Raw genomic sequence first — 17,595 nt, forward strand, 5'->3', positions numbered from 1 at the left:
CGGGCGGTGCCCGCTGCGGGCGGGCAGGCGGGCGGGCGGCACCGAGCCCGGCGGCCCAGCCGCGGCCCGGACCTGCGGCGCCGCCGCTTCCTCCCCCGCCGAGGCCCGGCGGCCCCGGTGGAGTGTCGCGTTGGGCCCGCCGTGCCCCGCGCCAGGGGCGGCTCCGCACAGCCCCGGGGCTCCCGGGAACGCGTCGGGCGGGAGCGTCCGCATCGCCCGCGGCCCGGCGGGGGCCGGCGGCCTGCGGGGCCGGGCGGTTCTCGGCGGGGCCTGCGCTCCTGGTGCCCGGGCTGCCCGAGGGGCCCTCGGCGTCCCGGTGTGGTGCGGCGGCTCCCCGCGCTGCGAGCCGGGCCGGCGCTCCCACCCGGAGAACAGAGCGCTGCTTTTCGGCCCCGGTGCGCCGGGGGCAGATACCCCTCTGCAGCCTTCCTAATCTCCTGTAATCCGCGGAGCCTTCCCCTAGTGTTTGCGCTGTGCTGTTCAATCTTCCATTCATTCGAGCTTGGTAAAGCATGATCGTCCCGTGCGGAGACCCGGCGGCTGAGATTGGTTCGATTTGGTTGTGAAACTTAGTGGTGGTCTAAGGAAGGAGGAAAGGAAAGGAAAGGAGATGGCATGATCCGAACACAAGTGTAGTCTTGAAAAGGTGGTTATGCAAGATGGCACTCTTGCTTTCCATGTAGATGCTGCTTTAAAGGTGTTTGTTTTCTGTTGTTGGAGTTCGCTTTCATTCTTTCAGGGCAATGCTTTTTATGGAGTACAGTGAAGGTTAGTTTCCTTTTTTTTAGATTCGGAATGTACTTGAGTATTTTTTGCAGTGTGCGTGTGTGATGTCTTAGCTCTGAGATCTTTGTCAGAGAGACTTTGCAAAACCATCCAAACTCGGCTGTAGTTGAAATTCTGTTTAACCTTACTGGCTGATGGAAGTGGTTGATGAAACATAGGTGAATTGCTTACACCTATGTCAGAAGTTGTCCACAAGAGTTAATATTTTACTATCATGTAAATACACAGATTTTTTCAGTTTAGTGCTCAGCTGATTTGTAACCATTAATGTGATAATTCCATAAAAATATTTTCCGATCTTTTCTGTTACAAGTTTCTGTAGTCAATTTTACCAAGTGTTGGGGGGATGTTGGACAGAAATCACCATCTGAGACATAACAGGCAGTTATTTTTTTTTGTTGTTGTTGTTGTTTACAAGCAGTGTAAAACCACACCAGTAGAATGGGAGGTGACTGCTGATTTTGTACTAAAGTCTTTACTGTTTATTAATATGAAGTTGTCCTGAGTAAGTTTGGGGAGCTTCGGCTTTAACTTTTTTTTCTTTCCACCAAACTTCTAGTAGAGTAGGTGTTCCAGTTATGGAGTGGATAGAAGTGTATGTAACCTAAAACTTCAGAGCCTTCCTCTTTAGAGCAGACTTCCTTTCAGTCACATATGCACACTGTCTGTGGAAGCATAAGCATTTCTATCCATTTTTATGTGGAACAGGTTCTTGCTTCTGAAACTACCCCTTTCTGCTTGAGGCTATACCACTCAGGATTCTTTATTGCTATAGACAGACTTTAAAGTGGACATTGATATAAAGAATATGTAATTGCTTCTTAATATGCTGTGACATTCACTCCAGGTTCTAATTTCATTGATGAAAGCTGAGTTATAGTAGTGAACAGACACCTAAAGGATCGTTTCTTTAATGAGTTGTTTGGTGCTTGTACCTCTTTGAATGTTTTTTTCCTATTACTGTAGGACTATATTATCTTCCTGTAACACTTATTATCAAAAGAAGGGTCAAAAATCCAAAGAAGAATTGATGGTTGGCTAAGGAAGGGCAAGGTACAAAGAGTGACTAACAGTGATCAACAACAAGGTCTCCACAGAAGAAAGTGGATGTTTCTTGTACTTTAGGCTTGAAAAGCTGTGTTAGGGTTAATTTGTGAAGATAGAGCTTGTTTTTATATATTCAGCAAGATTCATTGTTAACACAGAAAGCACTAAAAGACAGTGTAAACTGGGCAGTATGTATTAGGAAAAGCTAATTCTGACCTCTGTTCTGTTTCTTGCGAGTAATGGAAATTGTGTAAAGCATACTTGTGTAGAGGAAGTCAGAGCACAGAAATTTTGGATGAAAGATGGTCATAGTTACAATGTATGTGAAGAAATCTTGTTTAGCATTATAAAATACTTTTCCATATAGTCCTATTCTTCTCTTCTTCCTTCTGGCCTCTTCTCTAAACTCAAAACTCCTCATGTAACTTTCTAATCAATTGTACTTCTGCAAAGTTCATAGGATTGAGTCAGATGACTTCACAAGTAACATGCATGTGGAGGTATCTAAGAAAGAGAGAAAGCTTTTACTATGATTTTGTTGGTGTTGTATTTTCAGTGACTTTTGCTTCCTCAGAGTTGCTCTTCAGAAGCAATGCTCGTAACTGAGTGTTTTTCAGATCTTTTCCTAGAGCTTTATTACAGCAATAGAGATGTGAATCAGTCCCACCAGGAGACTTCAGTCAACAAAGAGTATAAAATGTTATTGAAGTAAAAATATGATGGTGATGGCAAGAGTTGGAAATAGTGATAGTTTTAAGGTTAGTCAAGACTAAGCTGGTTTTTTGTATTCCGTATTTAACCACTTTCACTCTTGTAACCTGTATGTTGTATTGTACCTTGCCTAGGGCGATGAATTGGCCTAAAAAAAAGGGGGTTAATGTGGCCCTTCTTTAGATGCACATAGAAGTGATCAAACCTTAGATGATTCATTTTGAAAACTGTGTCTTACACCTTTCATGGACTGTTAAATGTTTCTAGCAGTAACTCAAAATGCATAGGTGCATTTTGAGAATATGTCCATAGATGAAGAAAATATTACCTGTGGTTTGACAAGTTGAGAATCTGCCCGGGTGGAAAGACAGAGTGCCACATCTTACAACCAAACTGGAGTTGGTTCCAGTGTTGCCATTTGGATTGATTTGGACAAATGTAAGGGAGGCATGTGTTAAAATGGCCCATGTGCTTCTAGATTACTTGCCAGTCTGTGATTTCCAGGATTTTCTATAGAAAAACAAAACAGGAGTTTTTTATATCTGAAAAGAACTAAGTGTTCCATGAGTGCCTGTAGAAGACCTGGTAGTCAAGCTGTCAGTGAAACAAAAGCAAGGACATCTGCCTTTTCGAAGATTGTTCTTAGCACCAGAGTTTAGGTCTTTATAAGAATAGCAAAACTTTGCTACTTCTTCCAGGAAGTTATAGCATGGAAGCATTAAAGGCACTGTGGGCAATATTCTGAATTGGTCTCTGAGAATGCTGATTGGCCTCTTCTGTCCCTTTTTCCAGAAGGGAAATGTTTGATTTCTGTGTTCAGAAATGAAGTAGACATATTTCCTTCGGTTTCAGCATAATAATAGGAGGCCATGCTGTTGTCTTGGGTTGTTTGTGGGGGGTTTTTTTGTTGTTTGTTTTGAGGGGGTTGTTTGTTTGTTTTTTAAAGTATCAGTCTCCCCAGAAGCTGAAGCAAACAAGCCTTTTCTTTCTCAGGACCAGTAGAAAAGGCACTAATATCTAATATTTTGTTGTATGCCTTTCCTCTAGAAGTGAACAAGAACTGATGAGATCAAGCTTTTCAGTTTCAAAAGGAAGTTAACAGTGAATGCAGACCATTAGAAATGATGAATATGCAGTTTTCAGTCATTTGGGAGATTTGCTCATTGAAACTAGCTCATATGAATCACTAGGTTTTTTTACAGCAGGCCATAAAAACTGCACTGTGGTCTGATTCCTTTGGCTACTAAGGAATCCGGAAGCTGTTGTAAAAATTAAAATATTCCAACCCCGCCTTCAGTATTCCTGTGTATTTTCCTCCCATCAGTTTGTGGCTGATCAGCACTGGTTGTCTCTCTTGTGTAACAAACAGCTTTCTGGTAAAATTGTAGCTGTGTAACTGTGTTGACTAAAACTTCCATGGTCAACTGCCTTTGTGCAGAGGAACAGAAAATGGCATAGAGCGACTGCTTCGTGCTTTGCAGGGAAGTTGTTTATGGTAATGACCACTTTTCATAGCATTTTTCCTATAGTGTCAGTCCTGCTTATTTGAGCTTTGGGTATCCTAACTGCTGAGTAGTTATATCATGATCAACACCATGTGTTAGTATTATGTTTGGCTTAGTTTTGGTAATATGTCACTACATGCAAAGGAATATCTTCAGCATTTTTACCCAGTGAAATGGCCTGTTTTCTTCATTTCTACCTGTCTGGTATATGTCTTATTTCTGTGATTCTCCACATCACCACCACCCTTCATGTCATAAGAAAGAGCATTAAATTCTCCCTTTCTCCATGTCTCTTCAAGTGACCAAGTTCTAATTTAAAGATACATGTTTTTTGAGTGGAAACAAAATGAATGTTTGCTACAAATGACTTGTACCGGGGAGGAAGGAAAATGGACTCATTCAGTGACAACTGTCTTCCACCTTCACAGAGGCAGATACTCTTGGCCCTGCCCTTGTGGTATTTCCCATCAGTGACGAGCAAGCATGCCACTGGCCTTATGTTTAGAGCAAGTCCAACAACCGAAATTATGACGCAGCCTTGTCCTCAGCTTCAGCACTGGACTTGTTCTTGAGTCTCCCTCCTTGACCCTCTGCCAGTGTAGAGCAAGCATCAACTTGTGCTGTGGTGGAGATTAGCCTGTGCTGGCTGGCACATGGGATAGCCAGAGGTCTGTCACACCAAGCTTTCAGTTGGGACACCGAGTTAGAACCATCTCCTTTGCGTAGCTACTTTTTCCATAAAAGTGCCAGAGATTATCTCAAAACTCTTTTTCTCTGTAAGTTGTGCATTAAATCAGCTTACCTCTTGCTTTTGGTGTTATTGTGGAGAGAGCAACAAGCTGACAGATATTACCTGCTCAGGCAGGAGATACTGATATTCACGTGATGGAGGGGAGAGAAGGCTGAAAAGGAAATAGCAAAAGATTGTCAGGTAAGATCACTTACTGAGTATACACTCACAGCAGTTAATTCAGAAGTGGTTTGCAGGGGACATACTTGAGTTCTTGTCCCATCATGCATTAGAGGGAAAAAAAGCATGAAAGATTGATCTTCTGCCCTGTAGTAATTCCTTGTTAAAACATTCCATGTTCCCTTGTTCAAGGATTTCTATAAGTGTAACTTGTGAAGAGTGTCTTAATCTTGTGAGATGCTGGTACTATATCTGCAGCTCTTCGTGGAGGAAGGACCTGTTTGCAGGAGCAATGTCTAGAAGCCAGGTTCCTCGTGCACAATCTAATAAGCAGGGGCAGGAAGAAGAGAAAGCAACCCTCCTTCCTTGCCAGAAAGCCCTGCCCAGATGTTCCAAGATAGTAGGATTCTCTATGCATTCTTCCTTCCCTGTGCTCCCACCTTTGCAGGAGACATTCTCCTGCTTTTCTGTTTGTACTGGACAGGAGGTGGCTGAGAGTAGGTCTGTGATTGCAGTGTGGTGACACTGGCTGCAATACTGGGAAGGAAGAGGTCAACCTTCCAGAGAGCTTGGGAAGGGAGTAGGTCCCAAAGTCCAGATTTCCTGGCCCCAGTCAGGTTAGACTGTTTTGGAGAACTAAGTCAAGGGTGGTGTGGGAAACCAGAATTTTTGAAGATTACACATGATAAACATGACAGCAAGAGAAGAGTCATGTTTAAAACCAGTGCAGGCTGATCAAAAACTCTGTCACACTGCTGTAAGCTGTTGCAAATGACATATTGCTTTCAAGAGCAAATTACCTTTAAATATTTAGATGAGTTCTTTTTCTAAACAAAAGCCCTATCTTTACCTTTATACAAAAATGTAAAACTTCCATTTCCTTTCAGAAAGATTAATATCTAATTTCAGAGTAAGTATTAGCAGTTTTAGTATTGACATTTGTCATGTTACTAGCTATAGGAGGTTAAATGTAGTTTTTATGTTTTCTGCTAGCTTTTTTTTTCTGTAAATAATTAGATTGCTCTGTTGTGATTTCTGTAGTTTGCCTTTATTATATGTTTGGATCTGAAAGAATTTCTTCATGCAGGTTATTCTTACAGAACTGTAGTTCCTTTAGTACATTTGCTATACAACTGTGGTATCACTTGCTGAAATAATTCTTTGGCATCATATTTTTGGTAACGTAGAGAACCAACCTTACCATTATTTGGCATAGGCTAATCAGTGTGTAGGCAAACCAGCTTGGGTGTTTGTTAACTGCTTGAGTTAAACTGTAGATTCCTTGTAGGGTTTTGCCTCAACTGTCTGGTGGCTGTTGCAGCTGTGTCTCCTCTGTATTAAGATTTACTGCATATCTTTAACACACAAGTTCATTATACTGTTTGGAGAAAAGTAGGAGGGCAACATTAGTTTTTTTGCTTTAACTGTACCTTGCATTTTTATATAAACTGAAGTTTTTTAGTAAATAATTTAATTGTGTTAAATACTTCACAGTGTTAGTGTAGATAGTCTTAGCTGAATAGGATAACAGTGACATATGGAGTGTGCAAAGGAGTATGGGAAATGCAAAATATTCCTATGAGAAACGCAGGATGAAGGAATCTCCTGCCCATGAAATTATCTCCGTAATTCTCCACAACTGGAGGGCACTGTGGCTTGTCTGCCTACTTGATACCCTGGTTTTGTAAGAATTGCCTGCTTGATTTGGGGGTCTTGCAATGACATTTCTGTTTTTCTCTTTATAAAAGCAGGTCAGTCTCTTTATATGAGTTAGGGGAATTGGGAGTCTGTCTGTTCAGCTAGATTTCTTGCATAAGTTTGCTAAGAAATGTCTCTCCTGTCTCCGATGCTCTGTTTCAGGTCTTTCACTTTTGTGTAACTCCTTTAGTGCCATCTTTACCTGTGATGATTTTCCATTTTGAACATCTTTCTTAAGTGAACATTCTGACTTCGGAATATCTTCCTTTTCTAAAATTTATGTACATAACAAGGACTTTAAATAATCTATTGTTAAAAAAAAAAAAGGGCTAGAGCCCCCTATGTTGGTCCTGTTCTAGATTCTATCAAACACTTGCAGCAGCTACCTTTGTGGATGCTGACGTGTGTGTTGCCTGTAGCAAGGAAATGTGATCCAGTAAACTAACATAGAGGTGAAAGCTGAACTTGTTCAGTGTTATGTTAAGGAATCACTCATCTATGTCATGAAATCTATTTTCTGTTGGTCTGATACTCTGTGAGGTGGCAGTAGTTCATAAGGTTTCTCGGGAAGCTTGATAATAATCTGCTGTGGAATAGCAAATGATGGTACTGTTATCTTAGATGATGATCACAAGTCTAACCAGGAGGAAGCACTGAAAAAGTCAATTAGAAAACACAGTTTCTGAAAATACAGGTTTTTAACTAGCTCTTGTAAAGCGTTTATCTTGAAAAAATTGCTGTGCAAGAGTAAATTACCGTTAATGTTTTACCTTCCCAAATATCCTAGGAGCTCTCATTTATGTGAAAACGGTAGGGAAGTCAGCCAGTTTGGTTTTATGTCTGCTAAAAGCCGTTTTCCCCCCTCCTTTTTGCAGGTGAGATTAGTTTGGGGATGTGAATACAATGAGTGTAAACCAGCAAGCTCACGCGGGGCCTCCTTACGGGCAACCTCAGCCTGGATATCAGGGATACCAGCAGCCTGCCTACGGAGCACAGTCATTGCCAGGGGTTCCTCGGGCGCAGTATGGAGCTTATAATGGTCCGATGCCAGAATATCAACAGCCAGGCCCTCCACAAGGTACTTCTCAGTCAATACTTTAAGATTGATAACCTGTGAATTGTGGTGTGCATGACTTTTTTTTCCTGTATGCTTCCTATTGTAAGTCTTTTTTGTGGTAGCAATTATCTTTTTTTCTGTATGTTACTTACAGGATGTTAAAAATCATGTTCTTGTGTATTCTGAGGTTATTGTTCTGTCACTTGTCTGGTTTAGTAAGGCTTACTCTTGTTTTTAATAGCTCATAAAATTAACAAGTTGAGAAACAACCTGCTTTTCTCTGTATGTCTGTGCCCCCGTGGTACTGGAGTACTTGACTTGAGCAGTCTTCCTGATGAGGTTGTGAGCAGTTAGGGGCTGCAACAGATTTATAATTGAGAGTGCCTTACATTATTACATAGAAAGATCTGCACTCCAGCCTGAAAGATTAAGACATAGACTCTAGGCAGAAAGTGTATTTGGAACTATTTTCTCTAATGCCTTTCAACTCAATAGACAGTTTTGTGGACATGTGGCAAGCTTATGTGTTCCAGAATTTCACTGATTCTGCGGGATCATATCCCTTGTTATTTTTGTTTGTTAGAAAGAAAGAAAGTAGTTCAACTTTTGTTCTCCTGTTTTCAAAAGAAACGCTGACTTAAAATTATTACAGAAATTTGTGAGTTTTTGTTTTCAAGTACTTGAATTGCTTTGAGAAATTAATAGTGACTTTAACATATGAAATGTAGAAGAGAAAATACTGTTGCTTTGATAGAAGTGTGTCTGCCTTTTCAAATCGTGGCGATGAATTCAGTTTTGCTGAAATAAGCACAACATGAACTTAAAAATGTTCATTTGGATTTCAGATGGGTATTCTAAGGTAATAAGGACTATGCTAACAGTCTCCATATTATTCCCCCCTACAAGTACATCTTGAATCTTTTGCAACTTACTGAATTTTAAAGCAGATTCAATGAGAAGGATAGAACAACAGAAGTGCCTGTAGTTCTCTTGAAACTAACGGAAGTGGGAAACTGAAATTTGGGTGCTGAATAAATACGCTGTGGGACTTTTGTCTGGAGTTAGTAGAGTAATGAAGAGTTAAGTGTGGTGTGGTAAAGAATGAATTATTCAGTTGCTCCATCTTCCTTTTCTTTCCTTAATCCTCTTCCTCCCATGCTCTCAATAAATCTCTTCCAACAGCACTTTTAATCTGAGAGTTTTGAGCTAATTTCACAAAGGGTTTAAATTCCTATAAAAGCAGTGAAAATCAGCTCTGAGCAGAGGAAAGAAACTCTGTGTCCTGGGAAGGCAGAGGCAGAGCTCTTAAGCATTGAGTGCTCTGTTTGGCTCCTCACTGTAGCCATTGTTTCCTGTCCGGTGGAAGCAATGGGGAGAAATTGGACTTGCTTTAGTGGCAGAGAGAAGGGAATTCAAGAAGAACAAAAATTAGTACAGATATGGAAAAGTTTCATCAGTGCAGCTATTTATAAAAAACAGGTTTGGGCTGTTAGCAATACGAAGAATGTTTGGGGTGTTTTTGAAAAGAAGCTGATGAGCATCTTCCATCAGATACTTCAAGAATTTTTAGATTTTACATGCGTTGCATTTATTTTTAAGATAATTAACTTTTTTCTTCTGGATTATTTCTGGTTTGCCTTTTTAAATTTTGGAACAGGAAAAATGTGGTTCATGACAGCTCAGTAAGGACATACCTAGATACCTTGGTAACATTCATATAAACTTGTGCAGATAAAAAATGCAGGCTTTGTTTGTGCCAGTAATGATTGAAGATGGTGTGACGTTGAGGGCAACAAGATGGTCTCACTTGGACAACAAAACTGTATTGCACTACTCAAGTTGTGTCTCGTGTATTTTATTAATATATCAGGCAAAGACCAACCATAGTTTGTGGAGATGTTTCTTCCATCTTTTCTGCTGAGACCATCCTTCCTAGAGTTAGCAGACTGTTTTAGGGAAATCTCAGTTGTCAAGCTGTGCATTTTGGACCTGTTACTGCCCAGAATTCCTGTCTTTAGAAGGAAGGAATGTAAAATTTGGAGCACTAACACAACAACAAGAAGTTAACTTGTGAGGGGCTGCTGAGTATGACATCCAGGTGGAAGTGAGAGTCAAACAAACAACGTATTACCAGAGATAGCGGACGGGTGATAGTAAAGATACTGACAGTTACCCTTTCCACCACCTTCTCCATCAGATGTTTATTGCAAGTCTTTGTAGCAAGACCTCTTGTAGCTGCATAATGTAGACGAGAGAGAATTAATTTCAGAGGTGCTAGAGCAGCAGGAATTAAAGGAACACTGAGGGGTGAAAGGAAAACTGCCAGTGTTATTCTGTGATCTCAAATTAGTTGTCTTAGGGATTTATTTTGAAAATAACAATAAAATTGCTTGGAGGACTGAGTGGAGAAGTGATGGGAACAGGTGCCAGCCTCAGTCAGGTAGTCTTTCTCATATGATTTATGTGACAATCCCTAACTCTTAACTAAATGGAATTGTGGGAATGCCGTGGCAGTGATGATAGTCTTTCTTGGGACCAGAAGTGGAGTGCTGTGGTGCTGTCTGAAAATAGCTGCTTCTTGCTGTGAGAGTGTTGAAAGAACCAGGACAATTTTGCCCCAGTCTTTCAGTTAGTCTGTTTATTGGTTTCCTTCTGATGAGGTCATGCAGCTAAAAGTGCAAAGACAATTATCTGAATACCAGGAACAATTAGGCTGTGGCTGGATTGTTTTACTTTGTTTATGAAACTGTTAACACTTGTATTAGTGTAAAGACAGGAACTATGTTGGTAATATGTTATGCATGGTAGAACAGAGGGAATGTAGCTTAAGGAACAATGTGGTAAATGACATGAATTGTGGGTATATGACATTTTTTGCACTGTAGACTGTCCTTACCATTGGAAACACTGTCTCTTGGTGCTTTCTCTCAGGCTTGATTTACTGGTGTATTCTGTCTTTCCAGGTTACTTTCCTTCCTTGGGGTTCCCTTCGAAGGGCTCTCCTGTATCTCTCAACTCTGACAGTTCTTCTCTTGCACCTAATTTCATAGGTAAATGGTGTCCTTTCTGTGGGAGTGTTTGTGCTGTCACTTCTTCTGTGCTAAGTTCCCATTTAATATGGATACTTATCTCAGAGGTGTGGGTACCTGATTATTCAGGCAGAGGTGGGTGGGACACTTCCCAATCTATTTGTAGGCAGCATTCCAGAAGCATAAATAGGATATGAAGAAATAATCCTAGTAGAAATCCCTTATGCATGCAGATTCATAGATAAAACCTGACTTATGACTAATGTTTTCTGAAGTCTAATTTCAAAAGCTGAATTGGCCCATTCAGGTTCTGTCAGGTAAAATCCTTAGTTTAAAAGAACACAGTCTCCCACTTGAGAGGGAAAGTGAGGTTTGAAATGATAACATTGCAAAGAAGTGTTACTGGAAGTCATGAGATTTTTATAGCTTCTGCTTTCATTTAAGGGAAGAAACAAGTTTTTAGCTCCCTTGGCTATATTTAGAAACCAAATATATATTAGGAATAATTATGATTCGAAAAACTGGGTATTGAATAAGGAAATATTTTTCAAAACTAGCAATCAAGATGTAAGAATTAGAAATGCTGCAAGAAATCGTATTGTATTTTTCCTTCTTTCCAACTAGTGGTATTTTGGAATAGCTATTTCTAGTGGTGTCCATTTGTTCAGAAGATTAGGATGTTGGAATTGAAGACCAGATAGTCTTGGGCCTTTGAGGAAAATCACAGCAATTTCCCATTTTGCTGTAACCTTGATTTTGAGGTCTGTGATGAGAAAGAGCAACATCTCAAAGATGTTGGAAGGGGAACTTGAGTATTCCTCAAGAATAATGAATCTTAGGCTAATAAACCATTGTTAGATACCTATACTTGTTCAAGTGATTTTTTTTTTCAGTGTCTGTTCAAGCAGTCTGTGGTAATGGTTACAGAAGTATATTTGTGACAAGATTTAGAAAATGAATACTTCCAAAGCTTTTTCTGAAGCAAACACATATTTGTCAAATGGTATGCCTGCTAAGTTTGAGGGGGAAAAATTTAACTTAATTTATATTTAAAAAAAAAGTGTAGGATCCCTCCAGAAATTGGATTAACTATGCCTTCAAAGACAAGAGCTGATAAGGCCAAATAGTTTACATGTACTATCAAAGGAAAGAAATTGCATATAGATAGTAATTGCATATAGATGGTAATATATCAAATCCACTGGAAAGGTATCACAAAAGACATTCAGAAATAACATACAAATGGTTAGAGATCAGGAAATGCTTAGCTAGAGAAACAGTAAGACAAAGGTGCTCTATTAGTAGTTTAGAAAAGACAAGATTTAATGAGAGGAAGGTATATAAAAATACTAAGTGTCTCTAGGAATAATTAAATTCTAAGTCTCAAAATGAAGGACGGGGGGAGGTTTAGTAATAAAGAAAAGAATGCAAGAAATTATGGGTTATTCATGCAAGGCCTAGTTAATTCCTTCCTTGACTTTACATCCCCAAGCTTGCTAAGAATTGCATGTAGCAGATAGGAGGTTTCAACTCATGTATTTTCATCTTGCTTTGGGGTATAACTTAGCTGTAGAATTGAGGAATGGCTCCCCCTATTTCCTGTTTTGTAATGGTTCCTCACAAGGAGGCTTCTGAGTCCCTTTTAAACTTGCCATGCTGGTCACTGTCAGTGGCACAACAGTATGTGCAGCCCTGGTCTCACGGGGCAGTTTATTGAGTCATCTGTGCTTAATGATACCCCATGCATGAAATAGGTTCCTTTGTGGTTAGCTCACGTGGTCATACAGCTGTTCTAATTATCAATATTGTTAACATAGTATTATTAAAGTAGAAGTTCATATTCTCTTTCTTGGAAGTAGGAACTGCAGTTGATCTGCTGGTATTGTATCCAATATTGTGCCCTCTGTGGAAAGACTGATTTCTGAGGCAAATATGTTTGGGCTGTGACTGAAGCAGCTCAGTCTGAAAGATGGGAAAGTATTTGTGTTAACCTTCAACCTTGAGAGGCTGTAAAGAACAATCTGTGGTGGCTCTCATTATGTTATATATGAACACAATTAGTCAAATGTAACTTTTGAAAACTGAATCTACTTGCATAACCTGCTTACCTTACAAGTAGGGAAAACTGACCTGTAATGAACATTAGGTTCCATGTGAATACTTTTCTTGGTCTGGATAAAAATAATTGGACTTGGAGGGGGAAGAATTCAGTAATTTACTGACAAGATGCTTTTTTTTCTTCATAGAAGATGGAGTTGTCTTTTGAAGACCCTCCATAGCACATATTCTCTGCTTGATCTGTGTGGAGATGGTAACCAGTGACACTGACTAAAAATATTTGTGCTTTCATTTTTGCTACTTCTAATATAGCTGTGTAAATGGATTATTATACAACAATTCTGCACTGGTATTTTCATGGTAGTTGGGTCAAGTCCTTGTTTCTGTAGTTTGTGATAGTTTAATTTTTTTTTTTCCTTATATCTGTAGGTTCATTAAGAGCCCCACCAACGTCTGGAGCTCCCCCTCCAGCCTCTGGAGCATCTCATCCTTCTGGCCACCTGGCATACAGTCAGTTTGAACATGGAGATGTGCAGAATGGGATTCCAGCCTCAGCAGCCCCGATGCAGAGGTACATACAAGAAGAGCAAATTGTAACAAAATCCTGCCCTAGTTGACCTATGCTAGGTCTAGACCTTTTAGATCTAGAGCAAACTAAATACCTTGGTTTTTTTCTCTGGTGAATGTTAACTTTCTTCATTACCTTGTTACTGTTTTGGAACAAGATTATGTGTTAGAAAATAAGTATCTCTGGAGATTAAAAACTTCTGGAAGGGTATAAGCAAATGTCACTGACTGATCAAAGCCGCTTCTCCTCCAAAGACTTTTTGTGGTAGTCATTTTCCCCTAAAAAAAAAAAATCTGATTCCCATAATCTGTTTTGTCTTAAAACTATTGCATCCACACAACCATAGTGTTTGATTCCTTGGCAGTGGGAATTGATCTCTGGAGCATGTTGCTGTCACTGCTGACTAATTTCTTAGTATTGATTCTATTCCGAGTCCTCTTCTGTCCATTACAGATCCCTGAGTTATCTTCAACTAAAGCTCTTCAGTATCTTCTCCAAAGACACTGCCATTACTTCAGTGGTGAAAGTGGCAACAGTCCTGCAGAGTCCAAATCTTTTGAGGAACAGAGCATTTTTTACATAGCTGTGCAGGCCTTACTGTTGCTCACCCTATAGACTCCATTGCAGCGTTTCTGATTTGTTGTGGTAAAGAAAATGGAATTCACAAAAATATAGAATTTGTATTATAAGAGCTAATAGATTTTTTTGATGAAAGGGATTCAGATCCTTGCAGGATATGTAATTATTTTTCCAAAACTGAGTTACAGTGCTTCATGTATATAATTAAGACCCAGCGAGTGTTTATTTGGTAGAACAATTTTAAAAGACACAGGGAATGGTAACATCTCGTATAATGAGGAATCAGTTAAGTTTATCATCTTCCTTCCCAGGCCACCTGCTTCCCAGCCGTTCCTGCCAGGCTCAGGATCCACTCCTGTCAGCCAGCCATCTGCGTTCCAGCAATATGGGCCCCCCCCAGCCAGCGTGCAGCAGCTCAGCAATCACATGGCAGGGATGACAATTGGCACTGCTACAGCCTCTGCTCCTCCCCCAGCTGGACTGGGATATGGTGAGGTTTCCTGGCTACAGAAATGTGCTATTGATTTTCGGTTTTGCTGGTAATTTAGTACAAGATTTTTTCTTGTCAATGATTCATTGCCATATGGTTATGGGAGTTGTCTGTGTGTTGATATCTGCCATAGTAAATAGTAGTTTTCTTAACTAATAGTGTCATAATAGGGGAAAACTGAACTGAGACCATTGTAGGGGACAGTGCAGGAAGCACTGCTGGACCTAAATAACAAAGGAGAGTATCAGCTGTCCCTAAGTAAGCTGTTGGAGAGTCTACATGCCTTGCTACTGCTGTGCAGCAGCCCATTCAAAACAAACAAACAAACAATAAAACAGAGAAAGGGCCCCATAAATCACAAAGGGCTGAAATCACTCTGAATGATTCTGTGAAGGGTTCTGCTGAAAGTCAAGAAGAAACTTACTTAAACAGTATAAACTGAATTAACAGTATAAATTGAATTTAGATGTATGGTTCTATTGTATTAGATCTACAATCGATTGCTATAGATTACAATACTTTTCTTGAATTGAAGACTAGAGTTTTGTCTTTAGTATATGTAAGCTGGATTGACTACACTTTTTTAAATTGTTTTGCTAAGTACTTTTTAACAAACATCTTGTATTGTAAGGCAAATTTTACAGGAAAATTAGGAGTAGATAGGGAAATGCAGATTTCTTCAGCTTTTTGGCAATGTGCATTTGTCAAAAATTATCCTCAGAAATAGTACAGTGGTGAATACAGATGGTGATAGTTTCATGCTGTTAAAACCAAAAAGCTCAAAACCATTCTTCATCTACAGGCTTCAAGTGTGGAGTGTGGAGTTAGAGACAGAAACTTATTTTAGTTCAAGAAGTTCATAGATAGACTTGTGGTGGTTCTTGTTTTGTATATTCCTGGCTTTGCTCCTTTTTTCTGGCCCTGAATCCTGAAATGTATTCTGATTATGTAAAATAAGCAGCTCAGACTTTGAGAGAGAGAACAATGAAAGAATTACCAAGTTTCAGATCCTTTGAAGGAGTTTCACCTCTCAGATCAATCTAGGAGGATGGTCACTTAAGGTTTGTCTCTGCTAGTACTGGAAAATCGATCTGAAGATGAGAAAGTGGTAGACCTGTTTAGGTAATCTAGAGCAAATGGGTCTTGCTTGCATCTTAATTGTCTTGAGGATAGGAGAAAATGGTATTATATCTTCTTTTATTCTTACCAGGTCCCCCAACATCGGTTCCCCCAGTCTCAGGAAGCTTTAGTTCACCAGGATCTGGTCTCTACACACCTTACTCTGCGACCCAAGGACCCCCTCCTACCAGTGTGCCTCAGGGTCTTCCTGTGGCACAGCCTCCATTTCCTGGTCAGACAGTATCAACTCAGCGCCTACCTACTCAAGTCCCTGGTTTTGCCCCACCTCCCCCTTCTACAGGGGTTGGACCTTCCTCTTACCCTCCCACCACAGGTGCCCCAAGGCCACCTGCCATGCCAGGCCCACCACTGCCCGGGCAGACCCTTGCTGGACCACCGTCATCCCAGCCTAACCATGTAACCTCACCACCTCCTCCAGCAGCTCTGGCAGGGCTGCACCCTGGGCCTCCCATGAGTGGCCTCCATGGACCGCCTCCTCCCACTCATCCTCCTCAGCCAGGATACCAAATGCAGCAGAATGGTGAGTATTCCTGGTGTTGGAATTTTAAGTTACGCGTTCTCTGTATTCTGCAAACTGAGAACTAAATTTTGGGTTTGTTACTTGGCTCCTGGCTGCACTTCAGCACTTCTCTCTTGTCTCCCTGTGCTCATGTCTAAGATAAACAATAGCATGTGTCATTCTAAGATACTTTATCATACAGATGTTAATCAGATTAATGTAACTAAAGGAATCCTAGCTTACTTGACCAAAACCTGTTTAGTAATTAGTGCCATAATAATACCAGCATTTGTTATCAAAATTTTATTATGGACTTTAACTTGATATCTGCAACCTCATCTGTTAAAAATAGACATCTAAATACTGAAAAACCTTATTTTTTATTTTTTCAATTGGTGGCGTTGTGCATATACAATGTATATGAGAGCAGCTGTTGAACATTGGAAAAGGAGTCGCTATGTTTTCTCCTTTAATTCATGTAACCGTATTTTGCTCCTTGTAGCAGTTTGCACATCTTGAATATGCTTAGAAGTAAGACCAGATAAGCTTTCTGAATTATCAACAGTTTTGGCTGGTTTTGAATCAATAACACCTACAGATAGATAGGATAAAGTAATCCTGTGCAAATGTTAGAATTAAGAATCCCATCCCCCACGCAGTTTTGCACAACTGGCCAGGTAAATTACTTAAACATATCTGTCCGAATTCCTATAAACTGCAAAAATACTTATAGGTTAAATCATGCTGTTATTCTGTAAGTGACTGGAATTGTCTAAAATAATATGAAATAACTACAAGTAGTTACAAAACAAAAGAGAAAATCACACATTAACCTATTACTGTAACCTCAGACCAGCCAAAACTGCCCAAGTCAACTCCTTGCATATCTTTGATTGGAAGAATTAGAGGTCATCCACTAGCTTATTTGACTGTTTTGTGTGCACTTTCTATTAGACAGTTCTGCATTTAAATGTTCATAGTGCGTGAATTTAATGTGTATTGTAATCATATTACTCCAGAAATAGTTACATTGGTGTGCTGGTTTTGGCTGAGGTAGAGTTAATAGAGTTCAGACTGAAAATGTGTGTTTCTTTAAGTCTAGTTTTGAGTACTGTATCCATCAGTTTATTGGATTGTTGGTAGAGATGTACGGATGTAAGCTGAAACACTGTGACAAATATGTTTAATCCTAATTAACTGAAAAGCACATAACTTTGTTGTTCTTGAGAGTTTTTTTTATAATGGCAGGAAAAGTGGGAAGTGCCTAACGAGGAAACACCTAGCATTAAGCCCCTCTTTGATTCTGATGTTCCTTTCTTGTTAAGGTTCCTTCGGGCAGGTGAGGGGTCCCCAACCAAACTATGGAGGAGCCTATCCAGGAACACCAAATTATGGAAGTCCACCTGGGCCACCACCTCCACCAAAACGCTTGGATCCAGATTCCATTCCTAGCCCTGTAAGCTTGCCTGTTCTTACCAGCATCACCTTTCCACAGTGTGTTTGGATAAAACAGAACTG

The 17,595-nt window shown here is 40.1% G+C and overlaps 1 protein-coding gene across 7 annotated transcripts in view; it reads left to right on the plus strand.

The window, feature by feature from the left end:
• SEC24C (SEC24 homolog C, COPII coat complex component) overlaps positions 1-17,595 on the plus strand; it is a 109,012-nt gene that overhangs the window by 70,467 nt on the left and 20,950 nt on the right. For 3 of the 7 annotated variants that reach the window (XM_051800852.1, XM_051800853.1, XM_051800856.1), the window contains 6 exons: positions 7,533-7,735; positions 10,678-10,764; positions 13,231-13,372; positions 14,260-14,438; positions 15,649-16,098; positions 17,403-17,533. In XM_051800852.1, coding sequence (XP_051656812.1) covers positions 7,561-7,735; positions 10,678-10,764; positions 13,231-13,372; positions 14,260-14,438; positions 15,649-16,098; positions 17,403-17,533 — 1,164 coding nt within the window. In that variant the 5' untranslated portion in view covers positions 7,533-7,560. Of the gene's footprint in view, positions 1-271; positions 769-7,532; positions 7,736-10,677; positions 10,765-13,230; positions 13,373-14,259; positions 14,439-15,648; positions 16,099-17,402; positions 17,534-17,595 lie in introns of those variants that run through there. The other 4 variants (XM_051800857.1, XM_051800858.1, XM_051800854.1 and 1 more) reach the window with 3 other exon arrangements.

Source organism: Manacus candei, unplaced genomic scaffold, assembly GCF_025592945.1.
Source record: "Manacus candei isolate 608988 ecotype Guabito, Panama unplaced genomic scaffold, ASM2559294v1 h1tg000050l, whole genome shotgun sequence".
Lineage (NCBI taxonomy): Eukaryota > Metazoa > Chordata > Aves > Passeriformes > Pipridae > Manacus > Manacus candei.